The sequence below is a fragment of the Drosophila subpulchrella genome, chromosome 3L (assembly GCF_014743375.2).
Source record: "Drosophila subpulchrella strain 33 F10 #4 breed RU33 chromosome 3L, RU_Dsub_v1.1 Primary Assembly, whole genome shotgun sequence".
In the NCBI taxonomy this organism is placed as follows: Eukaryota; Metazoa; Arthropoda; class Insecta; order Diptera; family Drosophilidae; genus Drosophila; species Drosophila subpulchrella.
In genome coordinates this window covers 1,236,874-1,253,788 of record NC_050612.1, presented here as the reverse complement: position 1 = coordinate 1,253,788, position 16,915 = coordinate 1,236,874, and the positions used below count along the sequence as shown (strand labels likewise).

At 43.4% G+C, this 16,915-nt stretch overlaps 1 protein-coding gene across 1 annotated transcript in view; it reads left to right on the top strand.

Annotated features, from left to right (window-relative positions):
- LOC119553231 overlaps positions 1-6,791 on the top strand; it is a 64,691-nt gene extending 57,900 nt beyond the window's left edge. The window contains exons 5-7 of the mRNA XM_037863500.1: positions 5,493-5,637; positions 5,696-5,854; positions 5,910-6,791. Coding sequence (XP_037719428.1) covers positions 5,493-5,637; positions 5,696-5,854; positions 5,910-6,728 — 1,123 coding nt within the window. The 3' untranslated portion in view covers positions 6,729-6,791. The remainder of the gene's footprint in view (positions 1-5,492; positions 5,638-5,695; positions 5,855-5,909) is intronic.
- The last annotated feature ends 10,124 nt before the right edge of the window (positions 6,792-16,915 follow it).

Genomic DNA, 16,915 nt, shown 5'->3' with positions numbered 1-16,915 from the left:
ACCATATATTGTGATAGGTTGCGCATTTCAGTCTCGCTTTGCTGCTTGCATGTCTCCATTTCCCTTTGGTCCCTTTAGCTGAGTAACGGTTATCTGATAGTCGAGGTACTCGACTATAGCGTTCTTTTTGTTGCCCTGATTTTCATAAAACCTTTTAAGTGTGGGTGACCATTTAAACTTTCGGATCGTTTTTAATTGAAAATAATTTTGAACTAGAAAGAAAACTTGTATATTTAACTTGTCCTAATCATCCTTTATGGCGAGAGAATTTTGTTGTCTTGAATTTACATAATTTGTTTACCATAAGAACTTCAATTTGACAATGTCAATGTTTCATAACATTTTTGTTTGTTGATTGTTATTTAACTTTTCTTTATGTGGCTGGCTTACCGAGCCCGTTTTATGGCTACCAATGGCGCAACTATGTGTAAAATCGCTTAGCCGACAGTGGAGATTTTGGGGTTGCAAAAAAGAAGAAATGGAAATACTTAATGACTAAAGAACATGTTAATTGCAACTTTGAAAGCCTCCTAGTTATCTTTACGCTATATCTCAACCGCGTGTATCTCAAATTCGTCTCCAACCAACGGAATCTGAGTTTTTGTGTTATGTTACGTGGTCATATTAGTGCCCGAGTCCTGACAGGAACTTGAGCCGAGGGAGAGGCGTCCGATGTTCAGGCACCATTTGGCGGCATAAGCTACGGATTCGTATTTGGGTCGTGGGATCTTGCTAGTCCTCTCTCCTCTTCAACATAACGAGAATAAATATTTAAATTGCCTGGAAAATAATTTTAGTCCGTAAAGTTCGTCAGTCGCTTACTCGCAATACGATCGGGCTATGTTTCGGCCATATTCCTTCCGCTTCACACATTCGTGTGCCAAACGGATAGGCGCGGGCCGTGCAATATTGTCAAGGCTGTCCGTCGAAAGTTATGTCATTGTTTTTGACCTACTCCACATCTCCCGTCAGCAAAACCCCCTTGTTAAAGCTCTAGCACACCATGGTTTCGAATTCTTTTTAACATTATAAATTTATTAGGTAATATATGTCGGCGTGCGCCGTGGATGAGTAATATTGTACTGGCTAATGTATTTATTTATTTTATTGTATTGTATTTGTAATTATATTATTCATATTTTTATTAGCGGAATGTATCGAATTTACCACCTGTTAAGGTCCACACAACAGGATTGGATTTGTTCGTAGGGTGCTGTAAAATATTGTTAAATTTGGCATTGGGCTTGCGACGGTAGATCCTCTAGGCTTAGGAAATTGGTTCGTTCAAGTGTACCTCAGGGAAAGAAGTATATGTGCACTTTTTAATTTGCTTTTATTTTCTCTAAAGTTAACGGTACAGTTTTTGTAAGAACGCAGTCTTGTATTCTTTTCTTTTATGAACATCTCCTAATTCAATGGTCCTCTTTGGGCTTCATTCGTTGTACCGATTTTAATAACATGTGCTGAAACTTGTGTTTTTAATAGGAAATAAGTATATGTGCAAATTAAGATTATTGTGTTATTGATAGCGAGTAAACTAAGAAGTGTGATCTAAAAATATTTTTTAATCAGCGGAACGTAAGTAAAATAGATTGTTTATCCTTGTAGAATAAAATAATTAATATTTAGTGTGATTTTACGGTAGAATGCCACGTGGTTTACATTTATCAGAGGAAGATCACGGCATGATCAGGACTGGCTGAATCTGGCCAGACCATTTCTTATATTGCTGCCAGATTAAATAGGCACAAGAATACAATTAATAACTTCCTTAAAAATCCGGAAAGTTATGGAAAAATAAAGCGAAGCGGCAGGCCCACTGAAATCGACGAGCGCTGCAAAAGACAAATTCGGCGTCTAGCTGTTCAAGACAACAAGTCTTGCATGGAGATAAAAGGTCAACTGAATCTTGACGTATCCAAAGACGTATAAACCAAATTTTGAACCAGAACAAAATGGTTACATATGGTTCAAGCGACGTTGTACCAGGGCTATTAAAGCGTCACATAACCTCTCGTCTACAATTTGCTGAGCAATACAAATTTTGGTCGGAGGAGTTTAAAAAAGTTATATTTTCGGACGAAAAAAGTACTGGCGCGACAAAAGGCAACCACGACAGGTCTGCCATAAACGAAACTACGGTGGAGGATCATTAATGGTTTGGGCCGGATTTGGGTATGCTGGGAAGTCTCCACTTTGTTTTATACCGACTAGAACAAATGCAGAAAATTATATAGACTTACTAGAAACAGTGCTCATCGAATTTGCTGGAGACATTTATGGGGATGAGTGGATATTCCAGCAAGACACCGCGCCAATCCACACAGCTCGTAAAACTAAAGACTTTCTGGCAGCTAGAAAAATACCGCTATTGCAATGGCCAGCGATCAGACCGGACCTAAACCCATTAGAAGATCTTTGGAGAATACTTTCTAATAAAGTTTACAAGAATGGCCCCCAGTTCGAGACAGTTAATGACCTCAAAAAGGCTTTGATCAAGGAATGGATCAAATTAATCCGACAACTCTGCAAAACTTGGCTACTTCAATGCCCAATCGGATTAATCAAATTTTTATTAAGAAAGGAAAACAAATTATTAAGAAGTATATGGGCATTTCCAGGGGTCGCGAACGTACGTTCGTACGCACTTAGTGCAAATAAAAAAAAGAAAAAATAAAGTTTTCTGAATTTTTTTTTGCTTTTCGATAGCATTTTGTTAGCTCTTAGCTTAGTGTAAATAATGGGATTTAATGAGCTATAATTTTCATAATATTGGCAAAAAACATGCGGTCGCGAACGTACACAAAATGGAAGTCAACTTTGGCTTAATCTAGTAAAATGCAAGTATCTGCGAATCGGAACGGAATATTCTAAAGCAATAACTTTACTTTTAAAATGGATTCATGTAGCTTTCATTCGAGTCTGTTCCCAAGGAAATATCTCCATTTGTTTTTTCTTTATTGAATTAAGTACCGGTCGCGAACGTACGATTTTTCCATGTTGTTTTATTAACAGTTAATTGATATTTTTTTTGCCCTCTTTGGATTTTTATCTTTTTATTAGATTGCAATAAAGAGATTTGTTAGAAAAAGTTCAAACAAATCAAATGTTTTCCTTGCGAAATAAATAATCATACAAAGTGAGTTCCAAAATAAAAAGGACTTTTTGAATCTAGCGCCCTCTAGTGGCGCCATCTATATGTCAACTGGTGCGTTAGAATCTGCTATCGCTTATCGACTTCCAGTAAAAATTTCATGACATTTCATCTATTGGAAGTGAGGTTATTGCGTTTTAAGTGTCAGTATGTTTTTGTCATCGGTGCGAAAATGAGCTTCGAACAAAGAGCCAACGTTAAATTTTGTTTTAAAATTGGTAAAACAAAAAAAAGTTTATGGCGATGATTGCCTATCCCGTAGCAGAGTGCACGAGTGGTTTCAAAGTTTTCAAAGTGGTCGTGAGGACATAAATGACGATGAACATGTGGGCCAACCAAAATCCGTGATCACCGAAAATTCCATCGAAACTGTGCGTGACCGAACATTTGGGCTTACAAAAGGTGTGTGCACGGTTTGTTCCGCACAAATTGACTGACGTCCAAAAATTGCTCAGAATTCAACATTCTAAGGACAGCATTAAAGAGGCAAAAAAAAGACCCGAATTTTCTTTACAAGATTGTGGCTTGTGACGAAACATGGTGTTTTCAATATGACCCCGAAACGAAACGCCAGAGTGCTGAATGGAAGGCGCCGGACGAGCCGAATCCCAAAAAATCGCGCCTGGAGAATTCAAAAGTGAAGACAATGCTGATTTGTTTTTATGATTAAAAGGGTATTGTCCACAAAAAATTTGTTCCACCCGGCCAAAACGTTAATGCGGTATTCTACCTTGGAGTTTTGAAGCGTTTGGTGCGCCGTATTCGACGTGTTCGGCCCGAATATCGCGAAGATGGAAGTTGGCGTTTGTTGCACGATAATGCACCGTCTCATCGATCGACGCTTGTGTCCGACTATTTGACCAAAAATCACATTTTAACCATCAACCACTCCCCGTATTCACCTGATATGGCACCGTGCGACTTCTACCTTTTCGGAAAAATGCATTTGCCGATGAAAGAAAAGCGTTATGCAGACGTAGAGGCCATTCAAAAGGCTTGCACCGGCATACTCGCGGCCATACCGGGCAACGAGCTAAAACACTCGTTCGACATGCTTTTGGACCGTGCAAAACGCTGTATTAAAGCAGAAGGAGACTATTTTGAATAAAATAAATTGATTTTGCCGAAAAAACTATTTGTTCTGTCTTTTTTTTAAAAGTCCTGTTTACTTTGGAACTCACCTTGTAAAAATGCCTTTAAAAGTAGCTAAAAATGAAAAAGGGACATTTTTTCAGATTTTCAGCGAAATTTCTTCAACAAAACAAATGAAACATGCTTTGGTTCCACTGAATTATGAAATTATGGCCATTTATTTGTGAAAATACGCAAAAAATACGATGATGATGAAGATTTTTTTGTTTCGGTCCTGGTTGACCATTTTTCGGATTTGCCCATATTTAAAATTGTTAAAAAATTGTTCACCTTGTATTTCGAATTTTCGTGCAGTATGCAGTGCATACTATACTATGCAATACTATCCACATATACTTATTTCATAGCCTTACAACCCTTCCAGGTAGTGATGGCAAAAGGTGCCAATAGTTACAACTATTATTTTCTTTATAAGGATTGCTTAATTACGCCTCCCATTTTTAAAGCGAATGGCATTTCAAATTATAGGAGTCGTTAATGGCAAACACATTGGCAACAATATAAATATTTTTAGATATTTTAAATGTTTTAAAAAAATATTTTTTAGTGACTAAACTTGAAGTAAATGTTTTTTAAACCAATCATAAGCCAGATTTTAGCTGTTACAGTCCTTTAACATTTTTTAATTATTGTAAAATTCTATTAAATATAAAAAAAAAAATGTAAATCGTTCCAAACTGATAAAAAAAAGGTTCTCTTAGTCTTAAGCAAAAAGATCAAGCTTTCTAAAAGTTCCACGTGAAGTTTCATAAGCAAATTACCAAATGGCAGGGTTTCAAAGAAAGTCTCCCAGTCTACAACACTTTCCCCTACTAAAAAGTCAGGTTCGAGTCTGAGGTGATGAAAAATAGTCAACTGAAGCTTACGAACTCTCCAATAGACTATGCTTCTCTATTTTTGAATACCAGTTGTTTCATCCTTTGGCAGTGCTTTTGCTTAACGATACAACGGTTTTATTTTTCAGTTTAAAAGTTTTTAATATAGAGCTTAAATAAGACATTGAAAGAGGGAAATTCTTGGTCTGGATGTTGGCCATTTGAACGGCTAAAAAACTGTCGGCTTTAGAAATTTGCGGTGAAACCAAATAGGATTAAGCTCTGATGGGCACCTCTAGGCATGAATCGCTGAAAATGTCGCGAAATTCTCTTGAATAACATACAAATGTTCTCAAATTGTACATTTTTAGCAATGTTCGCCTAATACTGTACAGAGTAATATCGTTATGGTGCTCTACCCTACAAGAAGGAAGCCACTGTGAAATTATTTCGGAGACTCTTGTTAAGGAAATATTGGACGACTTAGTTCCGCGAAAGGAAACTTTATTATCATGCGTAAATATTATATTGTAAAACCTTAAATATTAATTTTAATACATTTTCCCTTTCCAAGCGAGACGAATCAAATTTAAAGAACAAATGCTCAGCGAAAAATATATATTCGATGTTGGACGTGCACTTTGATAATAACATGCTTCGAGCTCAAGCTCATTTTTGCCTGCAACAATTGTTATTATCGTCTGGTCATTTACTTAAGAAGCAAATTTTAAAGGAAAGTATTATTCACATAGTATAAAATTCAAACCATTTATGTTATTTTTTTACAGGACGTGCATAACGCCTTATTGGGAATTTGCATTATAATACATTCAGAACCGACAACAAAAGAATCTTTGCGGAACATCTGGAGCTGTCGCTCGGAAGTTTACAAAACATTTGGATTTTTGTTGAAATTGCGGAACTATGGATGTCCTACGCCCTTGGAAATAATTATGAATCTTTTAAATGAATCGCGTTCATTTGTAAACAGCAATGAACTACGGCAAAGTTATAATGTTTACGCTCCAGAACATATGGTTCATCCTGACAAGACGGGTATTCAATTTAAGCAAGGGGTTGACAATTTCAAGTTCTGCCATACAAACATTTGCGATTCTGAAAATTCGAAGTGTTTATCGCTTATAGACATTGCTCAGTCAAAAATTGACGATAGTAAAGTGACGGCTAATGAAAACAATTTACAAAATGCTAACAATGTTGATAACTCCCAGTTTAGTAAAAGCCATCATTTAAATGAAATATCAACTAAAATAGTTAGTAATAACGCCTATGAAAAACATATTATTGGGCTTGATAGGAAATCATTGAGTAGGGATAAATATTTTAAAATAGAAAATGGAAATAGCCCCAAAGAATTTACTGAAAAGGACTTACTTAAAAAATGTAACGAAATGACGGGTTCCTACGACAGCTTAGCGGGTTTCGATAACAAAAATTGCAATGGCAGTGATATAAATCCAGGCCTTGCATCAACCTATTGCAGTGTTGAACAATGTGTTAAACTGTTTCCTATGGATAAGGGAACATCAGATGATGCTAAAATGATTGCAGACTTGGAAGCAATATTCGTTTGTGAACTTAAATAAAAAACACTTCTTACATTTGTTTTGTATTCGCGCAATTTTTCAAATAAAACATTTTTTTTTTAATATTTCCTGATTATAAGTGGGAAACATATTTATTAAAATAAGTGAGAATGCTAACGTCGATTGCCTCGACTATCAGTTACCCGTTACCCAGCTAAAGGAAGTGCGAAGGAGATGAAGATATGTCTTCACTGACACTTTTACGTCGAAAAGCCAAAAATGGTTCAAGTCGACGCTTTATAAGGCGTAACAATTAACAATGTTTGCTTGAGTATCACTTTTAACAAAGACGACCGGTCCAAAATTCGTACTGTTTCCTTGCGAACGAAGAATGTGAATAAGATGTGAAGATCAATGCGGCTGCGACAAAGCGGGTGCCTACGGTGATACCCCGCCCCTCTTCAGTGCCTAATAGGAAATCCTAGCTGGATGATGTGTGGCTTGTGAAGGCGGATTGCTGGCCTGACTTTTGGATGAAGCTGACAGTGCGTTTATGGGAGACCGTCTGAGATGTCTGTTAAGAAAGTATTGCAATCTACGGGCACTTAGGGCTGGACAGTGGCTAAAGAGGTGTTGTATCGCCTCCTCTTCTTCCTCATCTCTGCAGCTTCCGCAGAAATCGTTATGCCCAGTCTGACCTGTTCGTCAGATGCACATTTCCCTATTATGTCTCTAAGGCCAGGGACTTATATTAGGTGCATGTCAAACTGCACCGCCATCTCGGTAATAGATTTGCGACCGACGGTTACAGTTTTGTAGTTTGAGGATAGTTTGTCGAGCAAGCGAAGTGCTGCCTGACTATCTGAATAGATACAGGCAAATTGAGAAGTGTGTGGTAGCCTTCTCGCGTAGTCATAGTTTCTCCGCAAAGAGATAGGAGGTTTAGCTTAGGGATTTTATACTTTCTATAGAAGAGGACTTATTCAGTACGGAGGGGCTTACTCCCAGCCCATTTTTGTCTGTCCAGTCTAATAAGTATCTTAGGCTGTCGGTCATTCGTTCACTGAGCGTCTGTGGGAACTTGCGTGTAAATGCAATCGCAACATCGTCTGCATCGGCAATTACGCAACAGCCACCTCCTTCCTTGTTGCACAGCAGTCTATTTACTGATACGTTTCACAGGAGTGCCGCCTTGCGGGGGGCCTCTGCTTACTTTTCTTATGATAGTTGACATCCCTTCCCAGCTAAAGTCCCCTTCACGGTCCTGCATCACAAAAACCGGCTTATGGGATATTTTTTCCGCTTTTAGGATGAACACCACCTTGCTGCGTAGCCACATTTTTAGGTCGTGGCACCAGCAGCAGTTTTAATTCGTCGCACGAGCAGCGGTTTTAAGCTCGGCGACTCTCGCAACCTCATCTGCTCAGAGGATCAATTTGGACACTCTTGCCAGTGGCCAAAGTAGCGGGAGCAGGTTTGCATTCTTTACCAGGACAACATCACTTGTGGAATACAACGCCAATCGATTTAATCCGCTACACAAAAGTTCTTGACCGTCTCCTGATGCTTTGCACTTGTGAATAGCTGCTTAAGTTGGCCTGGTTAGCTGAGACGAGGCCTTCGACGTCGTCTGCTTGGGGTTGGTCTCGCTAGCTTCGTCGTCGACTTCATCTTTTCCCCAGGAAAAATCGAATAGGACGCCGTTGGGGTCTAGTTCGGTCAGCGTGTCTAGGGGTCCGGTGGCCTGGAGTCTCCACAGATGTCGTATCTCCTCCGTCTTCTGCTCTTGGCCTTATCGATCGTTGCGTTGACAGCGAGGCCGGCTGTGCTGCAGCTGGGACGGGGCTCGTTGTCGGACTCCGGACGTGGACATGGTTCGATGGCCTCCTCGACGCACTGCACCCAGACTACTTATCTGAGAAAATAAATGGAGTTAGTTTTTCCGCTGCACAGAATACCCTACCTAACGCAATATACGATTGGATACGTTATGTCGTATAAGTGTTTGGTAGGTTAGTTAGACGTAACTTACCGTGGGTATGGGAAACCTTGGCATTGGGTAGGCACACCTGCCAGCAAGTGGAACTCACCGACTCAATCTGGGCTCCTTTCTGGGCACTTGCTTTGGTAATGACGTCGCTGGAATATCGGTGTCGTTAGCAACATCTTTCAAGTCTGCCATACTGTTGTTGTAGTCAAACAATCGTTTTATCGGAGAAATAATAGCTATGCCATTTATGGTTAAATTCCGCTCAGGCAGAAGTTCATCCCACGTCGTCTGCTGTCCTCCGATGTACTGGGATACAATAGTTTTAATGGTGCGATTTGCCCTCTCTGCCCATCCCGGGATGTTGCAAGAGGCCTTTAAGGCGCGGGTTTTGAATTGTGTTCCGTTGTCACAAACAAAGGCTCGTGGAACCCAAAAATGTTTTAGGATCCTTTCGCGAAATGCTCGCTAGAGTTTAGCCGAAATGGCCTTTCTCAGGGATACCAATTTTACCCACTTTGAGAAAGCGTCAAAAAACACCAATTACGTTCTATTCCCGCTCTTGGATCGGGAAAGAGGGCCAATAAAATCTGCACAGACGGTGTCGAAGGGCTCGCCTGATTTGTCTAGTAAACATCTTTCCGGCTGGTTTATTCTGGCTTACCTCAAATAGCTTACAGTACATCGCGGAAAAGTCCTGGCCAATAGTAGCGTAAAGCGATCCGGGTAATGCTTTTGCGAATCCCGAGGTGTCTCGCCGTGGGATGGTCAAGGTACTCCGATAGCACTTGCTGCCGAAGTTCCTCTTCCACAGACAACTTCCACGAAACGTATTTCTTTTTGTCTGGGCGTGATCCGATATGACTGTATAACTGTTGGTTCTCGTACAAGTATTCCGAAAAATCCTCGGGCTTATAATAGACTAGCTTCGTCATTCGGTAGAGCCAGTTGCATTGGGGTGGGTTCTCCCAGACCATCTGTAGTACCTCTAATGGCTCCCGGGAAAGGGCTTCGGTGACTATGTCTTGACTCCCCTGTCGATACTGTACAACAAACTGAGAGGTGGTCGGTTATTATCTCAAATCGGTACCTTTCAAAGTAGCATCGAAGTTTTCTGATGACCCAGATATCTCCTTTTCAGTAGCTTCTCCTCAGCGTCTACGAGACGCCTGCTAGCGAATGCGATGACTCGCTTCTCGCCTTGAATTGTTTGGGTTAAAACTGCTCCCAGAAAAATATCACTGGCATCCGTCTGTAATACAAATCGCTCGTTGAAATCTGTGCATGCGAGGACAGGAACTTCCGAGAGCCTTCTTTCACGTTCCTCAAATGCGTCTTGTCGGTCCTGTTTTTCCATTCCCACTTTCGTACTTTCTTGAGAAGTAAAGACATTGGTTGAACGAAACGTCGGTACCAAGATGAAATTCCAAGACAACGATACAGCTCCTTGCAAGTGGCTGGGGACTAAGTATACGCTCCGCTGATGTTTTCTTTGGGTCCGTGTGGATTCCTTCCTCGCAGGCGTGGCCAAGGTACAGCAGGCTGCGCTTGAAGAAATTACATTTCTTCGAGTTGAAGCGAAGATTCGCTTCCCTCAGTCGTTGAAATACTTCACATAGGTGTTTACTATGGTCTTCGAGGGTGGTTCCGATGAGTATAATATCATAGCGATATGCGATCGCATTGGTTTCCATAGCTGGCAGTTCGTCCCTGACTTAATGGGTTCCGTTTGGTTCCGGGGGTTCTTCTGGTAGTCTCCGTCCGCTCCCCGGAGGTTCGAAGACCACTCCCGTTTCCCGGGTAAGCTTGACGACAACAATTCGTGGTGCAGATCCCTAGGTGTCCGCAATCCCAACAGAAAATGACCCTGGGATTGTAACAGTCGCGCGAGAAATGGCATTGCTGGGCACAATATCCACAAACCTGTCGAAAATTCGGAACTGTTTGCCGAATTTCCCAAGGATTCAAAATTCTAGCCTCTGAGATAAATGCAGATAATATCGGCTCTGGTTTTCTCATTTCCGTGGAGTTTGAGTGCGCTGTGCTCAGTGTACTTGGGCGTGATTTTAAAGACGCCATTGTCTCTTATTGTCCCGGACGAGGCTTAGCCTTCGTCAGCATCCTAGCATGGTTCTTAGTATCCCGATCCAGCGTAACCTCGTAGTTGACGACCAGTTCGGTCAACATCTCTAGAGTCTCAAACACGTGTCTCTTAGTAAACAGCTGGTACTCCGGTTGCAGGTTGTCGTAGATCCGGGTGGGATTGTATTCAGCTCGATGCATCATCAGCCGAAGGTTAACCAGATATTGTTTGTATTTAGTCTTCAAGCCGCAGAAAATGCTTGGATGGAAGAAGAAAGAAAAAGTCAAGGAAAGCTTTGTTAAACTTGACCCAAATGCTCCGAGTAGCTGACTGGTTCTGAACCAGTGTTCTGCGGTTTCCGTTAACAGACCTGGAATTGCTTGCGACATCTTTTCCACGTTGACTCTTTAGGCGTTGGATCGCTTTTCGTGGTGTTGAATAAACGTGATGGGGTCGGTGGTTCCGTCAAATGTGATTCCCCAGATCCTTAGTATCTCTGCCATAGCAGCGGCGGACATTTCGGCCCTCTTGGGAAAAATTTCGTGCCTGGCACTGAGGGTATCAGTGGGCTTGGCTATATATAGTTCTCCTTGTTTCCTGGTGTAGTTTATTCCGTCGGCTGTGGGATCGGTTCCACCCTATTTCCAGAGAGGTACGGATTTCAGCTTCCACTTCCTGAAGACGCTCCATAACTTTGGACTTATGGTCTTTGCGGCTGTTGAATGTGACAACCCTACTTCTCATTTCGTTGACTTTTCCCGTTGTTTCCAGTGAGCAAGGATAGCCTCCAGCTCCATTCTGCGATGGTAAGAGATTTAACGTGCTCCCATGCTTGCGATACGGGATGCGGGTCAAAAATGGAATTCCTGCGCAGCGGAATAATTTTTTTAAGACAGAAACGGAATTAACTCGAGAATTCACACCCGATACTTGTCAAAGCCAAATGCCAAACGCAAGAAAACAAAAGAAATCATAGGGGAGACTTTATTATATTTGTGGGTTGGTGACTGTACAACCGCTGTTAACTTGGCGAAAGCTTACGTGGCAGTGGCTCGATTAACTGAACTCGTCGACGACTGGATCTGAACTCTGCTTGGCTTAGACTTGCTAGGCGATCTTGACTCGGCGATGGTTAAATGCGAACTCCCGCCGAAGCCCGAGCGATAGGGCTTCGGTAGCAGATCGTGTCAGCGGAGGAAGACACGGTGAGAGAGCCAATAAAAAATGGCGCGCGGTTTTGGCACGAGTTGCTGTGAAGTATTAGTGTTCTTCTTCTGCTGGCCACGTGATTTTCCCTCTCTCGACAGGCATAATGTATATATATAAAGGTGTGTCACGTGGTGTATGACCTCGTGTCCGAAATTGCATGGCGTTACTTACTTAATTTTTAATTGAAATTTTTTTAGGTTATGTTTATCGTATATGTTTATATTTCTTCCATTCTAAGCCAGAACTGCTCACGGTACTTTATTCTCGGGTCTCTTACTGTTGTTCTTTGATTTTCTGGTATACCGCGGCAGGGGTACGCTCGTATCTGTACCTAAATATTTCCCTATCTTAAGAAATTTGTAAGCCCCATGTCCCTTTTCGGACGCCGTCTGTAAGAAAGTTTCTAAGGCTGGAGTCGACTCAATCTAGCCAGGATCACTTGACAGAGAGTTTCGGCGATAGGTGTTAGTTGTCAGTCGCTTGTTTAAATATTTAAGATTAGGGTAAGGAAGTGCAAAGATTTAAATATACTTTATTATTATTTTAAGTACAAATTACAAGGTAGTTAGCAAGTTTGGGGTACCTACTTGTAGCCCTCGAAGGCAGGGCTTATAAGTTATTCGCCACTTAGTTTGCGAAAAGGACTGTCGTGCGACTAGACTATCATTTCTTACATGCTTCTTGTAGCTGGTCGATTCCTTCTGATAATCCTTCCTTCTGATAGTTATCAGCTAATTTGCGTATAGGACTGTCGTGCGTATAGACTATCTCTTCTTACATGCTTCTTGTAGCTGGTCGATTCCTTGTGACAATCTTCGAAAGGTTTGCCGCCCCTGCTACCCTATAGGTACTTTAGAAAGAGCCGTTGGCGGGCGTACGCAAAAGTCTTTCTTTGCTGATTTTGTTTCGGTGCATACATCGGTGTCGATCTAACCTAATCCTAACCTGGCACTGCGTCAAGATCAGGGGGAAAATTTACAAGCACGGATTTATCCGCTGCTCTAAGTCCTTTTGGGTCACTTGCTGGCCACCCACTCACCCGCTTCTCTCCGCACACGCACACGTTTTTTTTCCTCTCCTGCAGGTATTGCTTCCCGCCGCTGGTCCTGGGCCGGGAGACCTGTCGTGCTGCTCCTGGCAGAGTCTGCTGTCCAAGATCCCGCTGGTCCTCAAGGACTGACTTTTGGGTTTTTGTCAATTCGTGATCATCTATTTCTCTCACTGACTCCTATGATTTGTGCGTGTAGTGAGCTGGAGTTGTCAGAGATGCGCGTGCTGCTCGCTTATTGAGTAAATAGTAAAAATACTATCGAATGGGTTTTCCTTATAGGTAGATTTTAATATAACGTTAATAATAATTTTTTTTGCCGGAATTCACTGGTTGGCTCTCTCCTTAACAATTAAAAACTTAATTTTTGTTATTCGAACTATTTGGAACTCAGGATCCCCACAACACGCACTGTGGGAATCGAATCCCTCCGCTCTTATTTAATGTGGCACGTTCCACAATGAAGGGATTACAACCACGGCATTCTAATATACCCACAAGTGAGTATATAATGCACGGGTCTAGGCTAAGCGCCAAACCAACGCCCCGGACTAGAAGCTATAGCTATATACATAGCGACCACCCCAGTGGCAATTCGAGTACTTACTTGTAGGACGAGCACTCCTGCTTGATCTATCTAAAATCTCTGCCGTTCTGAGGGTCACAGCACCCGAGTTGTATAACTCAACATCCACGTCGAGTCCGAAGACTCTACCGGCGATATAGGTGTCAACCACAGCCACCACGATACTTCCACTAGGGGCCAACCTCAATGAGCAGTCTTGGAACTGCTCAATCTGTGGTACAGAAATTTCAGGCTCGGTGAGCCTCACTCCTTCAGCTCCGACAAGCTCGGATGGGGCAACCATTGCCATATTAGTCGCCTCCTACGACAAGCCGAAGAACCAAATTGCGCACAGGGCATCATGAGTCCGGCATAAATGGTCCGCCTGGCTAGATGACTAAAACCCCAGTCTGCTCGAAGCACACGCGCCAATGCTGCAACGACTCCAGCCATGCGCTGTCGAAGGTTCCCGACGTGCTCGAGAAATCTCAAGCCTTCGCTGACTGTGATGCCAAGGTACCGGCAGCTGCTTACGTACAGTAAGTTTGCTCCAGCAAATTTTACCGCAGGGGGGCGACTTGGTACGCGCGAAGGGCCACGCGTAAGTTGTTCGCTTCCTTTAAGAAGCATAATTACCGTCTTACTGGTGGAAACGGCAACGCCGACTTCCATCCCCCACGTTTAAACGATGGACAATAGTTGCGATCCTTTTGTCTCCAGCGCGAGTCGGGTGTTTACCTCGGCGAGAAGCAGCAGATCATACGCATACGCACTCAATGTGCAGTAAGAGTCAAGGCGCCGGATCAGTACATCCATCAGCAGATCCCAAATAAATGGGCCGCTGATTGACCCCGGCGGACAGCCTCTAGTTACGGGGACGTTGACTTCCTCGTAACTGCTTCGGATAACCATCTCTCGGCATCTCAACTCGGCCAATCGGCGCAGTGCACACACACATTGTCGAAGGCTTCCTTGAAGTCCACACTCCACTCATATGTGGCCAGCACAGATCCTGCATCGTTGGCGATCGTCCGTTGTTGGAATCGAAAGTGTACACCGAAGTTGGCTGGTTTAGAACCACGGCTTCCTTCTCTACAATCCACTGAGACAGCAGCTCACCCCGATTATAGTTTGCAAGTTCCTCAGCGTGAGGAGGGAGCTTGCTAAACCACATGGGGGATGCTGCGTTCGCATCAAGGCCAAGGATTGCGGGGGCTCTGCTGGCCAGCTGCAGGACCGCATCCAAGTACGTGCCTTTCCTCCTCGATCGGTAAAGCTCCTAATACCGTCAGGCAGCTCATGCATCCTCCCGTCGTTCACATATGGCTCCTGCACCAGTGCGAACAGGCAGTCGTAGCTCGTCCTTTGCCACAATTTGCTTGGATGAAGCTAAACTTTTTAAATGTCTAGCATTCACCCCCGCTAGCACCGCCGCATACACAGGGCATCCAGGGGACAGCATATGGTGCGCCGATGGGTAGCCCTTGAAGCGGCAATTACGGCAGTGCACCGGATTTGTGCAGCCTCGCGCATTATGGCCAACCTGCCCGCACTGTCGGCAGACCTTGTCCTTCGCATCCATCCAGCAACTGGCCTCTTTGAGGTCAAATCCGACGCACCTATGGCACGCATAAATGCGCACCAAGGCCTGGCAATTATACGCAAACCACCCAATATATTTATATGCCTCCGTCAAGGAAATCGAGAGCCGTCGCGTCGACGCACTGTCCTCTTAAACTGCGCCAGCTCCATCTCCTTCGCGAAGTTGTTCTCATACAACTCCGTCATAAAATACTCGGGCGTATGCGCGGTGTCGACGTTGCTGACCACGATCTTCGGCTTCACCTCTGGGGTCTGCTTAATTTCAAGTCCGGCCTCACCGAACTTTTTGTTCGCCATGACCCGCTTGAGCTCTCCTGATGAGGGGGTGCGAATAACAGCACCGCCACGCGCCAATCCTCTAACCTCGTGCACTCGGACTCCTAGTGTAGGAGCAATCTTTTTGCACCTTCTTTGACAGCTGCTTGCCCGAGATGCTCGGCTCTTGGCTGTGCACGACTGCCGACCAGGTCTCCCGCGGCTTTCGCGGCATCGGGATCGGCGCGGAAGAAGGCACTGGCAGACTGGGGTATGCAACAGCATACGACGGCTGCTTGGCAACAGCAACTGGTCACTGAGCTGGTGGCGGTGGCGTCTTTTTTTGCAGCTTGAAGCCGTCCTCCAGGATGGCGTTTCGTATGACCAGCGCCGAGACCAAGGTCTCGTACCTCGCTTTGACTGCCAGAATTTCTAACTGCGTCTTCGAAGACAAGCAGTTCACGCAGAGCCGTAGCATGTCGTTCCTTATCGACACCGATTCTTCTTCGACGCGGCACGATCCTTGCTTCACTATCTAAATGAGCCAGTGCGATGAGGGAACAGAGGGGAGGGGGGAGAGGCCACTCACTCAGTTCTTTTCCTATTGATCTGGCAGCACAGCACCACTTAATGGATGCACACTCTCACAGCAACCACTTAGCGGATACACACTCCCGCTAGCACAGCTGATAGCGCGAGAGAAATTCCGCACTTGTGCCCAAAGCTAAGCGCTCTTACGAGAGGCAATGGAAAATTCCCAATTGGGAAAACTGAAAATTTCCGTACTAAACGTCACTTTTCCACATCGATTTTTACGTCCAATTAATCACGAGCAAAAAACGCAAATTTTAATACGCTTTTTAGCGTTCAGATCCACTGACTTACCAAAATAATGAGGAGCACGAAAAACACACGTCAGTCGTTAAGCCGTTCATGCGCATCACTAATTAGATGACGAGGCATAAGGCCGTTGAACCGCGCTTACTTGAAATTCTTCACTTTGACATGCAGGGCACTGGGCAGAAATCACCCGCTAGGGCCATCACAAGCTTTGTTTAAATTAGACAGTCGGATTCCCCAAGTCCGTGCCAGTTCTGAATTGATTGTTAATTGATAAGCGTTATAATTATTAAGAACTAATTGGTTTAGCCCAATGCGAATTCTTAAAAATTTTAGCAAGAAAGTTCCACAATGGGCTACGTAACTAAACTATCCGGGGAACAAGTGACATACATATATACATTCCAACATAAATGCCAGTCACTCTATTTACCCAGAACGAACACAGAAACCATGTTATTGTTTCCCAATCAAGCCCGACTATCTCAATCTTCAGAGCCAATCCTTATCGCGAAGTTACGGATCTAATTTGCCGACTTCCCTTACCTACATTATTCTATCGACTAGAGACTCTTCACCTTGGAGACCAACTGCGGATATTGGTTCGGCCTGTTGAGAAGATTGCGTGTCCCCACCATAAATTTTCAAGGTCCGAGGA